Raw genomic sequence first — 12,296 nt, 5'->3', positions numbered from 1 at the left:
GTGTGATCTGTGGCCTCGCTGTGCGCCGATGAATACTGCATTTGAGGATGAAGACTAAATCCGATTAGTCTTTTGCCATCAGGGCCCCTGTTACACTGAATACCTTGCCTCAGGAGCTAGAAGTTTATTCAGTATCATCTTTAAGAACACATATGAGTAGACTCATTTTTATGTAACACATTTGATTTACACTAAGCAGAAATATAAACACTGTTTTTGCCCCCATCTTTCATGAGTTGAAATTGTTATAACCTGCTTCCCTTTTTCAGGTCTTTACTTTTAAAATAGTCTTCATTTAAGTATAGTATAACTCAGCAACTACAAGACCCATTATGGCCCAAATGCCATATATCGTCTGACGACAATGTGCTATATCTTTTCTTTTGTTTGCATCATCTAATATCGCTATACGTTGGCCCATATGGCACCAATACAAACAAGCATGGAGGAGCTGGAAAATGATACTGAACGTGAGGATTAAGCACAAGACACTGACATTGTTGTTTATTTAGCCATCAGCATGAGACTCGCTTTGGTGTTTTGTTTTACCCTTTCTCTCCTACAGCTTTCTACCTCTCACAGACACACACACAAAAAGCAGGGCTTTTGCAGAGCTCCGATCGAACCTATTTAGTCGCATTTTGCAAATATGGAGCACCAGTATGACTTGGAAATCTTTGCAGTACATGAACTGGAAAGCTGTTCGCTGTTCGCAGTGGATGAATCCTCATACCATAATTACAGTTTAACTTTCTGCTAACACTGACACAAGCTTCAAGGCCACAGCAAAAACATAAACACTTTTGGTCTGAGACAAGGTCTCAGCACAATGGGTTCTGCTTTGATTTATTTAATTAAAACATTTTATTTAACTATTATTATCTCAGTGCTTTTGTTACCTTATGCTTCACATTATTAAACATAATAACAGTATTTTATTTAACTTAATTATAGTTCATGTAAATTTATATATGGCAGTAGCTACTTTGTAACTGTAGTTCTTTTCATGATTTTATATGTTAGTATTTTACAGTACTTTAGAGAAGATTTTAAAATATTTAGATATATACCGTGTATCGCAATATAGCCTAAAAATATTGTGATATTATTTTAAAGCCATATTGCCCAGCCCTAAGGCCCATTTGAATAATCAAGGTCTTAACTAACCATCACAAGTGGGAGATGAACTGTAAGCATCAGTATAGATGCTACTGGACCAGATTAGATGAAGGAACAAGACAGAATTTAGAAATATTTGTCCTCGCCTGAAAAAAACATTACAGTTTCAGAGTATGCCTTTGAAATAATGAAGCATTTGCCCAAAAGCTCCAGGAAACCATAAAACAACATCCAACCATGGGAAGATATTAAGAAATTCCGAGGCGAGATCTTGAAATTGGCATTTTTAGGTCCATTTGTGCACCCTATTTGGCTCCCAGATAACAGTAAAAACTCATTTGATGTCACTTAGATGTCATTAGAATTGTTCCACCCATCTAAAAACAACAGATTGTGGCTTTATTTCCATCAAACCTCTATTCATGTTTCCACTCATAGCTAATAACAGTCTAAGACTTTTTCTGTGCACATAAAAAGCTTATTTTTCTCCAAATTTGCTCACAAATTTGCCTTCTATTGTAACCAGACCCGAGGCACACCAGTGTAGTAATGATGCTGTTTTTTCAGCATCAAGATATGCCACAGTTGTCAGATGGATGGATTATAAACTTTGTTGCCAAAGTGCTCAGTAACACTGATTTAAACAAATTTATGAACAAAACTGGAGAAAGCGAAACATTTTATGTGCATAGAAAGAAGTAGAAGTACTAGATCAACTATTTCCACTCATGAAAAAGTGTAAGAAAAAAGTGTTTTTGTTTAGTGTACTTTTTGTCAGGTTTTATTTGTGTGTTTCTATATCTGTCAGTCATATATATTTAAAATGTTACTCTTTGGCCCAGTGGAGGGCATTCAAATTTTGGGTTGCAGGAGAAGGTATATTTGTTATTACTTGGCCCACATGTACTGTAGCCTTCTTTCTGTATTGTAGAAATAGGGTTGCCATGGCAACTGGAGGCTTGAAACTACCTCAGTACCACTGCCAAAAGCATGAATTTAGTGAATTTTATGAAACATTTAAAGCAATCATTAGATGTATTCTCCTGAAATTCTGCAGCAGCATCACCTGTCGAGAGCATCAGTGTTTGGACCGACCTGCAGTCTGGCCCCTGCATCTCTTCACATTTTCAAGTCTGTTATACAACAGCATTCATATGCCAATACATAGATTTAAAAAAATTTAGGTTGCTGTAAATGTTGTGTAGAGATCTGCACAAGGAATCACAGAAGGGAGCCTCTTAAAGGTGAAGTGTGTAGGATTTAGGGGAATTTAGTGATGTCTAGTGACAAACTACAGGTTGCAACCAGCTAAAACTTCTCCTGATTAAGTTCCTTTAGGGTTAAGGCCTCTTCCTCTCCAAAACAAATGGATAAGGTGAATAAAACTGCTAAAAGCACTGAATAAAGCAATTTCATGTTACAAATCAGTGTTTATCTGATGCTGTTTGGCATTTCAGGTGGCTCGCACATGTATGCTATTGTGTGCTTCTTTCTCTGAGAAGTGAGTTAACATTTTTGATTGAGGTCTAAAACTTTTTGTTGAGCTATATTTTCGCATGCAATAATAACACCACTTTAGCGAACAGTGCATTAAAAAAGTTATATAATAAAGCTGCAATGGTGAGAATAGAAGTAGTTTGGGAGCCCATTGTTAGCAACAAAGTTGATAAATCAATTCATTAAAATAAATTATTAATAATAATTATAAACAAATGTTTTTCTTTCTTTCTTTCTTTCTTTCTTTTTACTGGCAATACGTTCTTTACAACTGTTGCCCATGTTTCATATTCCAAGTCACTATTTTGCAGTCTCAAAGTAACCTTTTCCAAATTAATCATTTCTATTCCTTTATTGATCCATTCTCTCTGAGTGGGTGCCTTAAAGCTATCCAGTTTTTCAAGATGACCATCTTTGTGACTATATATATGAAGAAAAAGACCTTTATGTTCTTTGGGGATACCTGACCACAGTTATACAAATCACCTGATATCCATGATTGTGGTGTAAAATATAAACACTATATAAACACTAAAGAAAACATACTTATTCAGTTATATTTCCTGTCTGGCAACATATCCCCCTAAATCCTACACACTGCAACTTTAAGGCCCTGGCACACTGTCCAACATCAAAGAACCAGCTGGCAACAAAGGCCGACTTTTGCGTCACCTCAGGTTGCTCGTGTCTTGGACAAAAAGTTGCTCCCTTAAAGTGGTACAAAAACAGTAATCTGCTCCCAAGTGTTTGATAAATCGAGTTTACTATGATCATCACTGTTGTTGTTGTTATTACATAAGAAGCCCCTCCTCCTCCGTGGCAGTGTGTGTGGGCTTTTAAATGGGATGTGAATAAGTTAATGTATGAAGGACGGTGTTGGAGCAACAGCGGCGCAGCAGCTCGGCTCACCTGTCAGCCGGAGATGGCGCTCTGATGAAGCGGCTGTGACAGCAGGTGTCCTCCATACAGCACAGTGTGTGTCACAGCTGTCAGTCTCCTGACAGAGACCTGTCCACACTGTCCAGCCTGGTTAGGCAGACGGGCCGGCACACACACACACACACACACACACACACACACACACACACAGACACACACACACACACACACACACACACACACACAGAGAATACCTTAGCCATATTTCCACACACGCACACGTGCGTGCACACACACAGATGTGAATAACACCATGTCGAGGTTAGTTAGTGCTGATGACAATTGATTAGCAGGCTGGCAGGAGTCTGACTGTTTAGGATATGAACTGGTTTCACCCCCTCACTTTCTCTCTCTGTCTCTTTCTCTCTGTGTTTCTCGTCCCTTTCTCTACCTCCATCCCTGTCAAGGGTTTGACTGTTTCCCAGAATCGGTCCTGCTGTCAACATCCATTATGTCATTACATTCTCAACCTGGAGTGCTTCTGCCTTTTGTCTGTTAAAATAACATTGTATTTTTTGTAGGTTCTTCCGTTATACAGGATGTGTTTACATGATTTCCTATTTTTACGTGATCGTTACATAATGATATAAATGTACTTTGTGTGTGTGTGTTGCAGGTGGCCGAGATGCACGGCGAGCTGATAGAGTTTAATGAGCGCCTATACCGTTCCCTCATGGCCAAAGACCACCTCATCGTCCAGATGAGACAGGAACTCATTGACCTGAGAGGCCCGGTAAGTGTTGTCCCCTCTCATCTGATTTCTCTGCAGGTTTTCTCTTTTTCCCTCCATCCTCGGGTCTCTGGCCCCATCTGTACAGATATTTTTCTAAACTGATGGGTTTTTTTTTGAGTTTTAGGTACCTACTAGACTTTTTTTTTTTTTAAATTGATTTTGTGAAGTTGTTGCAACTAAAACATGACAAGTAAAATTACCTTGTGCTTTCTAAGTGTAAGCAACTTCAGTAAATTAATCTGACTGAACTTGATCATGACTGCGATGACTGAGATATTTTGAAAAATTAAGGAACAGAATTTTTTCTTTACAACAGAGGTGAAAAATATCCATATAAAAAATATCTGTTTACTTGTAGATAGGGCCTCTGTCTCCCTGCCCTTTTCTGGGCTCTCCTCCTTGTGATTTTGTTTGATTTTCATCTCCACTTTCCCCCCCGTTTCTTTTTGCAGTGCCCATTTTTCTCAGCGGTCACTGGCTGCCAATAACGTTTAACTGCGCTCTCCTTGAAGTTGTCATCAGTTTTCAGTTTTCGTTTTAGTGCACCGCAGTTTCCAAACATAATCTGTCAGTCAAACAGCGTGTGCTCACATCTTTCTACTCCTCTGGTGATGAGTTTTGATTTTCTGTAGGTGGTGCTCTTTTGGTGTCCATCACTTCTGTTCCTAACTATCCAAAGTGTGGTTCAAACTAAGTACTTTCTCTCAAAGTGGTCCTCTACAATACCAACACACACACACACACACACACACACACAAAACGCCAACATCTGGTCATGCTCAGGAGAGCTTGAAGCCGTATGGACACACAAACAGTGTGGGTTGATACAGCGGCAGTGATGGGAGCCCCAGGCTGAAGATAGAACCTCTTATCCCCAGCTTCAGCCCTGCTCTGCTGAACCACTCACCCTGTGTGTGCCTGTGTGTGTGTGTGTGTGTGTGTGTGTGTGTGTGTGTGTGTGTGTGTGTGTGTGTGTGTGTGTGTGTGTGTGTGTGTGGGTGTGTGTGTCTCCATCCCTGGCTCCTGATTGCTGCATGCTTCCAATAGCTGCTGCAGATGACCAAACCCCGGTCACTTTCACTCTGCCTCTCCCTCTTCCTCTATTACTTTAACTGTGTGTGTGTGTGTGTGTGTGTGTATGTGTGTGTGTGTGTGTGCGTGTGTGCGTGTGCGCGTGCGCGCATTTCTGTTTCTGTGCGACACTCTCGGAGGGTTTGATCAAAGCCTGGGGGCTGGAGACCCCACTGAAAGGGGGCGATGGTGACAGTGTTTTAGCTCAGGTTTAGATAGTCTCTATGGGAGAAAGAAACGGATGGAAGATGGACACACTCTCCCTATTTTCACACACTTTTCATCCAGAAGGCCAACATCTGGGCCTGGTCATGTGTTTCCTCGGGGGACCTGGAAGCGTGCAGGGAGTGAAACAAATCATAGGCTTGATGAACTCTCACACATAAACATTTGTATTAAGGGTGTCAGATTAGGTAACCACAGCTGACGGAGGATACCCATCAACAGTGATAGCATTGCACACACAACACATGTGAGCATGAGGAGGTGTTCCAGATGTGTGCCTCCAATGAGTAAATAGTGTATTATGTATTCCCACAGCCCAGTGAACTCAGGTACCCCCTCATCAACACCACCAGTCATGTTCCACATTTGTTTTGTGTTATTTAAAGTGGAGTTGTTTTCATATTTTTGTCATACAAACAAACTGATTTCACATAAGTATGGTTAAGATTATACTTCTACTTCAATTTGCATTCAAAGATTACAGCTAATTATTACCTTAAACTTACTATTTATGAGCTGTTTTTCACAGTAGCTTTAGTTAGCTTACTGCTGAATATTCATTGCTTTAAAATCACTATTTCAGTTGTTTTTAAATAGCATTCATTGCAAGTGTATGAATTACTTTTAGCGAACCATGAAACCATTACTGTTAGCTCTCTATTTCAAATTTTTGTTAATTACTTTAAGCTAACTATTTTAGCTATTTTTTAATTACTTTTAGCTAACTATTTTAACTATTCATTGCTTTAACTATTTCAACAGTTTGTTCATTACTTTTAGCTAGTTTGTAGTATTTCAGCTAATTGTTAATACATTTTAATGTCATAAGCTAAATAGCTAACTAATTCAACTTTTTAATTACTTTAGTGAACTGTTTTTACTGTTTTTAATTACTTTTAGCCAATTATTTTAACTGTTTTTATATTACTCTAAAAAATAATGATTACTCTGACTAAGGACTTAAAGCTAACTATTTCAATAGTTTTGTAACCACTCTAATGATTTCAACTATTCATTCATTACTTTAACTTTTGTCAACTGTATGTTTATTGCTTTTGGCTAGCTTGAACTATTTTATCTAGTTGAACTACTTGTGCCTGAATGCCTTTCTTTGGTTTCTTTCTTACTTTTTAAAATTCTCTGTCTCTTTTCTTTTCCAGGTTCCAGGCGATTTAAGTCAGACGTCAGATGATCCCAGCTTGTCAGATTTTGAGACGTAAGAATATTTCTTTTTTTTCCCTCCATTACTCTCTTACCCTGCACTCTGTCGTTCTCTACTCCTCCTCTAACCTTTTTTCTTTTTATATTAATGCACTCGTGTTTCTCTTGTTTTGTACCTTGCAAAGCTACTAGCTAGTGAATTTTTTTTTTTTTTTTTTTAGCGTAACTATATCCATTAGTTATTCTTTCTCAAGTGAAGAAAGCTTAAAAAATGGTTTGATTTCATACATTAGTTCATTGGTTCCACTTTCAGATCATGACCAAATTAGATGTCAAGGAGTTTTACCAAAGTGAGCTGTAATTTTCCTTTCACTGTCCAAGCATAGCGCTGACTCACGGTTGATGTTGCTGTGATAATGATAATGATAATGATGATGATGATAATGGCAACAGCAGTGAGGACGGTTTGTTGTTTGTGTCACTCAGGGCTCATCGCGCTCTCATCAACGTCTGGATCCCCTCTGTGTTCCTGCAGGGCAGAGCTGCCAACGCCTACCACGTCTACCAGGTACACTCCGCTACTTTAATGTCTGAGTCCTCTGTTTACTGCAGTCATCACATAAAAACATGTTGCCTCACTCAACATATGGCTGCCCTTATACCAAAGAAGCTGATGAAAGCAAAGAGAGAGTAGAGAGAGTTTTTTTTGGATCAATTTGTTTGAGTTAAGCCAAACATTTGAGAGATGGAGTTACAAGTTCATTAAGCCAAAGAGCGATGGAACAAATGAGCAAGCTCTGAAATAATTAAACATTAAACCAAGTTTGCATTAATACCTCATTATCAGTGTTCATTAGCAATGTTGCACTTCTAGAGTTTTTTTCCTATACTCAACTCTCCTCAAGTGGTCATTTCCAGACTTAAATATCTCAACAGCTATTTGACGGATTGCTATGAAATTTTGTGCAGTTATCCGTGGTGCACAGAGGATGATTGCTATTGAGTTTTACAATACCCTGACTTTTCCTGTAGCGCCACCAGGAGTTTTCACCCTATCCACTGAAATATCTCATCATCTCGTACCTGGGTCTTCAACGTGGGGCCTGTGGCCTCTAGGGGGTCCTCAGAGTGATTGCAGGGAGCTGCCAAATCTTTGTTTGATAATGTTATCTAGGTTTTAAAGAGCAGTGTGTAGATTCAGTGGTGTCTAGTGTGAGGACTGCATATTGCATACAGCTGTAACATCTACCATCTACCAAGCGTGAATACCTGGTATGTTCACTGTTCAGGGGATTTTTTACAGAGAGCCGTGTTATCTCCATATTCTTTCTCTCCAAAGTGAACAGAACAGGAGATTAAAATCAGTAATAAAAAAGTGGGCTATTGTAGAAACATGGTGGTGCAACATGACGAGGACCCGCTCCCTATGTAGATATAAACAGTTCATTTAAAGGTAACAAAAACAAAACAATTCTTTTTTTTGGGTGTTATACATTAAAGAAAACAGACTTGTTATGTCATATGCCATTTTTGCCAATATAGCAGAATTATACCCAAGAGTTAAATAATATTTAGCTCTGATTTTTAATCAGAAAATTGATAAATAAAAATAGAAGACATTCATTATGGTAATAATTTTTCTTTATTAATATGCTGCAGTTCAAGGCTGGATTACTAAGCTTATTAGATGGCTAACATTAGCTTCTGTGTCTCTTTCATGCAGTGTTACAGAGATTTTAAGGATAGTAACTTTATGTTGTATATGTTCAGTTCTATAGTTTCCATTATGTCAGACTTTTCTCATCAGTCCTGTTAAATGCTCGACAGTGAAATTGACTGCTTCTCGTGGATCGGTTGCCACAGTGCTATCAGGTAGAGTGACTCAGTGACTTGTGCAGATTTAATCCAGAGATAACATGTGCATAATGCAGTTTATTTTCCCCCATTAACCAAGCGATTGATCTAAGAGTAGAATTTTAGTCACAGTAGCTGTGTGCCTTGTCACTGATAGTAGCTCGACAGAATGTTTGTGAATTTAAATCTATCCCATAAAAGTGACTGCACTTCCCACTGCAGTCTGTGTCACCTCTAAGTGTGTAATGAAACCCATCTATAGAGGTTAGAGAATATTATAGATCCAAGAGAAAAACAGGACTCAATTGCAAATTGTCTGTTACTTCAGCACCATGGAGAGAGCCATTGATTTACCCATACACAGTACAGTTAGGCTGCTGATGTTTCAACACCATGGATAGAGCCGTGTATGGACCAAAACACAGCACAGTGAGGCTGCTGGTCTTTCAGCACCATGGACAGCTCCATCTGTATAACTACACACAGCACATTTAAGCGGTTGATGTTTCAGCACCATGGACAGCTCCAGGTGTATACCGACACACGGCACATTTATGCCACTGATGTTTCAGGACCATGGAGAGTGCCATGTATGTACACAGAACATTTAAGCTGCTGATGTTTCAGGACCATGGAGAGCACCATATAAAAACACAGCACAGATGGGCTGCAGATATTTCAGAGCTATGATGAGGGCCAGAGGTTCTAACTTGCACAAACCTCTGTCAGATAGAATCAGGCAGACTAAACTGAGGCCCTGTCTACACAAACGCAGATACTTTTTTATTTTTCCCTCCGTTTTAAAAAAGTATTCTGTCCACACGATCTTAGTTTGACAAAATATCTCCATTCACACTAGAATGCAAAAATTACCCCAAACCTTGTCGGCATATGTTGTCTTCAGTTGTCTCCCCACTTCATGGTTGTGAAGTAAACAGGCTAATGGTACCTTTTTCAAAACACCCTCTGAAGATCTCATTGCCATTTCCCAGCCACCCTTTCCTAAACCCTCTATTTTAAATGCACACAAAGATAAACAGAAACCTGAGTTTTTAAGAATCTGCACCTTAGAAGCATTGTTAAAAATGATGTTTTATTAACCAAAAATGTTAACAAGAGGCAAAGAAGTAGAGGAAAGTATCAGTTTACAAATATCTTTATATATGTAGACATGGCGTCACATATATAATTTAACAACCCCTCAGTTCTTGCACCCCTGCACTCTGTCTGCTAACAGGGATTGAGAGGGGAGATGGCAGAAGAAAAAGGGGCTTGCTTTTGGTCGTTTTACTAGCAAGGGGGATTAGCATCCCCCCCTCACCCTCCCTCAAATCACCTATCATGTATAGCATTCACAGCAATGATAATAGCCCAGCTCCACTTGTGCCAGGCACTTATCTAAGTAAGGTGTGTTGGGAACTGAACTCGAGAGCGGCTTAACAAACTGAATTGCTGCTTCTTGTTGTATCTGTCAAGTTATCGAGCAAAGTAGACAACGGCGGCTCATTCCCCTGGTGACTGTTTTACTGTATCTGTCACATTAACAAGGTGTTACACCTCAGCTCCCTCACACGCAGCCGTCCACTGGTCCCTCCACCCTTGAGACGGAGACACACACACACACACAAACACGCAAGCACGCACGCACACACATGCATACACACACACACACACACACACACACACACACACACACACACACACACACATTCACACACTCAGACATTCGGTCCCCTGGTTCAGCTTTACAAGACACAGACAGACAGCAGCAATGACACACACGAATGTAGTGGTGCAAATATAGTATTCACTGGGTGGAATGCACACAAGAAAACACACACATACCTGCACTAAGGGATTTACAGAGACTCATACAAGTGGAGGTTATATATACACACACATACACACACACACATTGATGCATACACACAAGGATGCATGCACACGTGCAAGCCTAGGTACAGAAGACAGCTCTTCTTGCTGTACTGAAACGCTTGACAGAATAACACACACACACACACACACACACACGCACACTGTTCTGTTATCTGCTCCGTAGCCAGGAGGTACAGCTGTAACGTTAGTCAGGGGAAACCATATGGGACGGGAAGAGACAGGTGACACATCCTCAGCTCTAAGTGATTGTCAGGACTGGCTGGCTACCGAGCTTAGCCCGGCTCACCTTATACATAATAGATGTAAATTCACAACTCAGGGCTCAAGCGGAGAACTGTCTGACACCTTTTTCTGTGAAATTATGTCCAGACAGGACTAGAGCACAACAATGGACAATGAGATGTGTTGTTTTAGTCGCTCTCGTTCCTGTCATTTACAGCTTTAGTAGTCTTAATTGAGAAGCAGAGATTCTAATGAATATATCTCAAAACATCTGATTTAATGATTTAGGATTTTCTGGCATCAGTGGGGGTAAAATGCTCATATGGAAGGCAGCTCAATTTAAAACTGCAGCACTGTGTTGAGAACTTGTTCCCTGCACTTTGGGAGTTATTCAGGCAGCGGGACTTATAGGCGGGAGCATCATAATGGTGCAGTCATCAGAGCACAGTTTTGGGGCATTTATTACAGACTGATGTGGCCAAGGAGCCTCAATTTGTGCCCCTCACTCATTACCATTACATCTGAGTAACAGAGCTAAGAGTCTAATTTTTGGAAAAGTAAAATACCCTCTGATTTTTGGTCATCTAAGAGCTGTCATTAAGGTCTTTTCCAGAATTCTCAAAGACTCTTATAACAGTCTAAAGCCTCTTCATACAGAAATGGCGCTATAGAGTCTCTAACAAATACCTTCTTTACGCTGACTTCACACGGTGGCATCGTGTTGCTCCATTGTGTGATTTTAGACAGCATGCTGACATCGCTGAAACAAAAGAGGCATGAGGAGCATAACATTTAAGACAACAGCTTCGACCTCTAATGTGACATAAGACATACACATTGGCAGGAAGTTCTAAACAATAACAGTGACATAACATGCCAGTAACAGTCATTTAGCATCCCTGTTATATGCTGGCTACTCTCGTCCTCTGCTCAGAGGGTAAGGAACTCCTGGAACTCATTGTTTTCACAATTTGTGGACATTTACAGCCTCTTTTTTTCGTCTTTGAATTAGCTGCTAACCACTAACAGCTACTTTTGAAATAATGGTCTGGTCCTACTCCATGTACTGATTCAGATTTGGCAGTCAAAGGTCACTGTAACTTCACAAAAGATGTTTTTTTTTACCCTAACTCAAAAATTCATATGCTAAAACTGACAAAATGTTAAATGCTGGTTACTGAATTGGTAACACTTTCCTAGGTTGTCCCCTTTGAAAATGTGCTGATTGTGTAGATCTTCTGTGTTGCTGGGGGTAAGATGTGTGTGAAGCATCCGTGTTCTGCAATTTGTAGCTTCCTTGCAGCAATATCCATATTTAAAGCGTTGTTTAATGTCATGACTACATATGAGTCGGGGCAGTCATGGATGTAAACTGATACTGCAACTTGAACTGATACGTAGAGGCACACAGCTGCAAGATGGTGATATTAGTTTATGTAAATAACATTGATATTTTGTTTTACAAAGAGAGTAGGGGCATTTACTGAGTCATTTCCGGATCTAGATTATTTAAAAAAGGCTTTGTGAATTCTGAAAATACCTTCAGAACAGCAGTAAGTGTTGTTAAATGATGAAGATT

General features: G+C 39.7%; 1 protein-coding gene across 1 annotated transcript in view; it reads left to right on the top strand.

Moving 5' to 3' along the window:
- Positions 1 to 4,179: 4,179 nt before the first annotated feature.
- LOC121958596 (sorting nexin-29-like) overlaps positions 4,180 to 12,296 on the top strand; it is a 67,168-nt gene continuing 59,051 nt past the window's right edge. The window contains exons 1-3 of the mRNA XM_042507631.1: positions 4,180 to 4,288; positions 6,745 to 6,800; positions 7,232 to 7,313. Of these exons, the coding sequence (XP_042363565.1) occupies positions 4,181 to 4,288; positions 6,745 to 6,800; positions 7,232 to 7,313 (246 nt within the window). The 5' untranslated portion in view covers position 4,180. The remainder of the gene's footprint in view (positions 4,289 to 6,744; positions 6,801 to 7,231; positions 7,314 to 12,296) is intronic.

This window comes from Plectropomus leopardus, chromosome 19 (genome assembly GCF_008729295.1).
Source record: "Plectropomus leopardus isolate mb chromosome 19, YSFRI_Pleo_2.0, whole genome shotgun sequence".
In the NCBI taxonomy this organism is placed as follows: Eukaryota; Metazoa; Chordata; class Actinopteri; order Perciformes; family Serranidae; genus Plectropomus; species Plectropomus leopardus.
The sequence above is the reverse complement of the archived record's forward strand: the minus strand, read 5'-3'. Positions and strand labels throughout refer to the sequence as shown.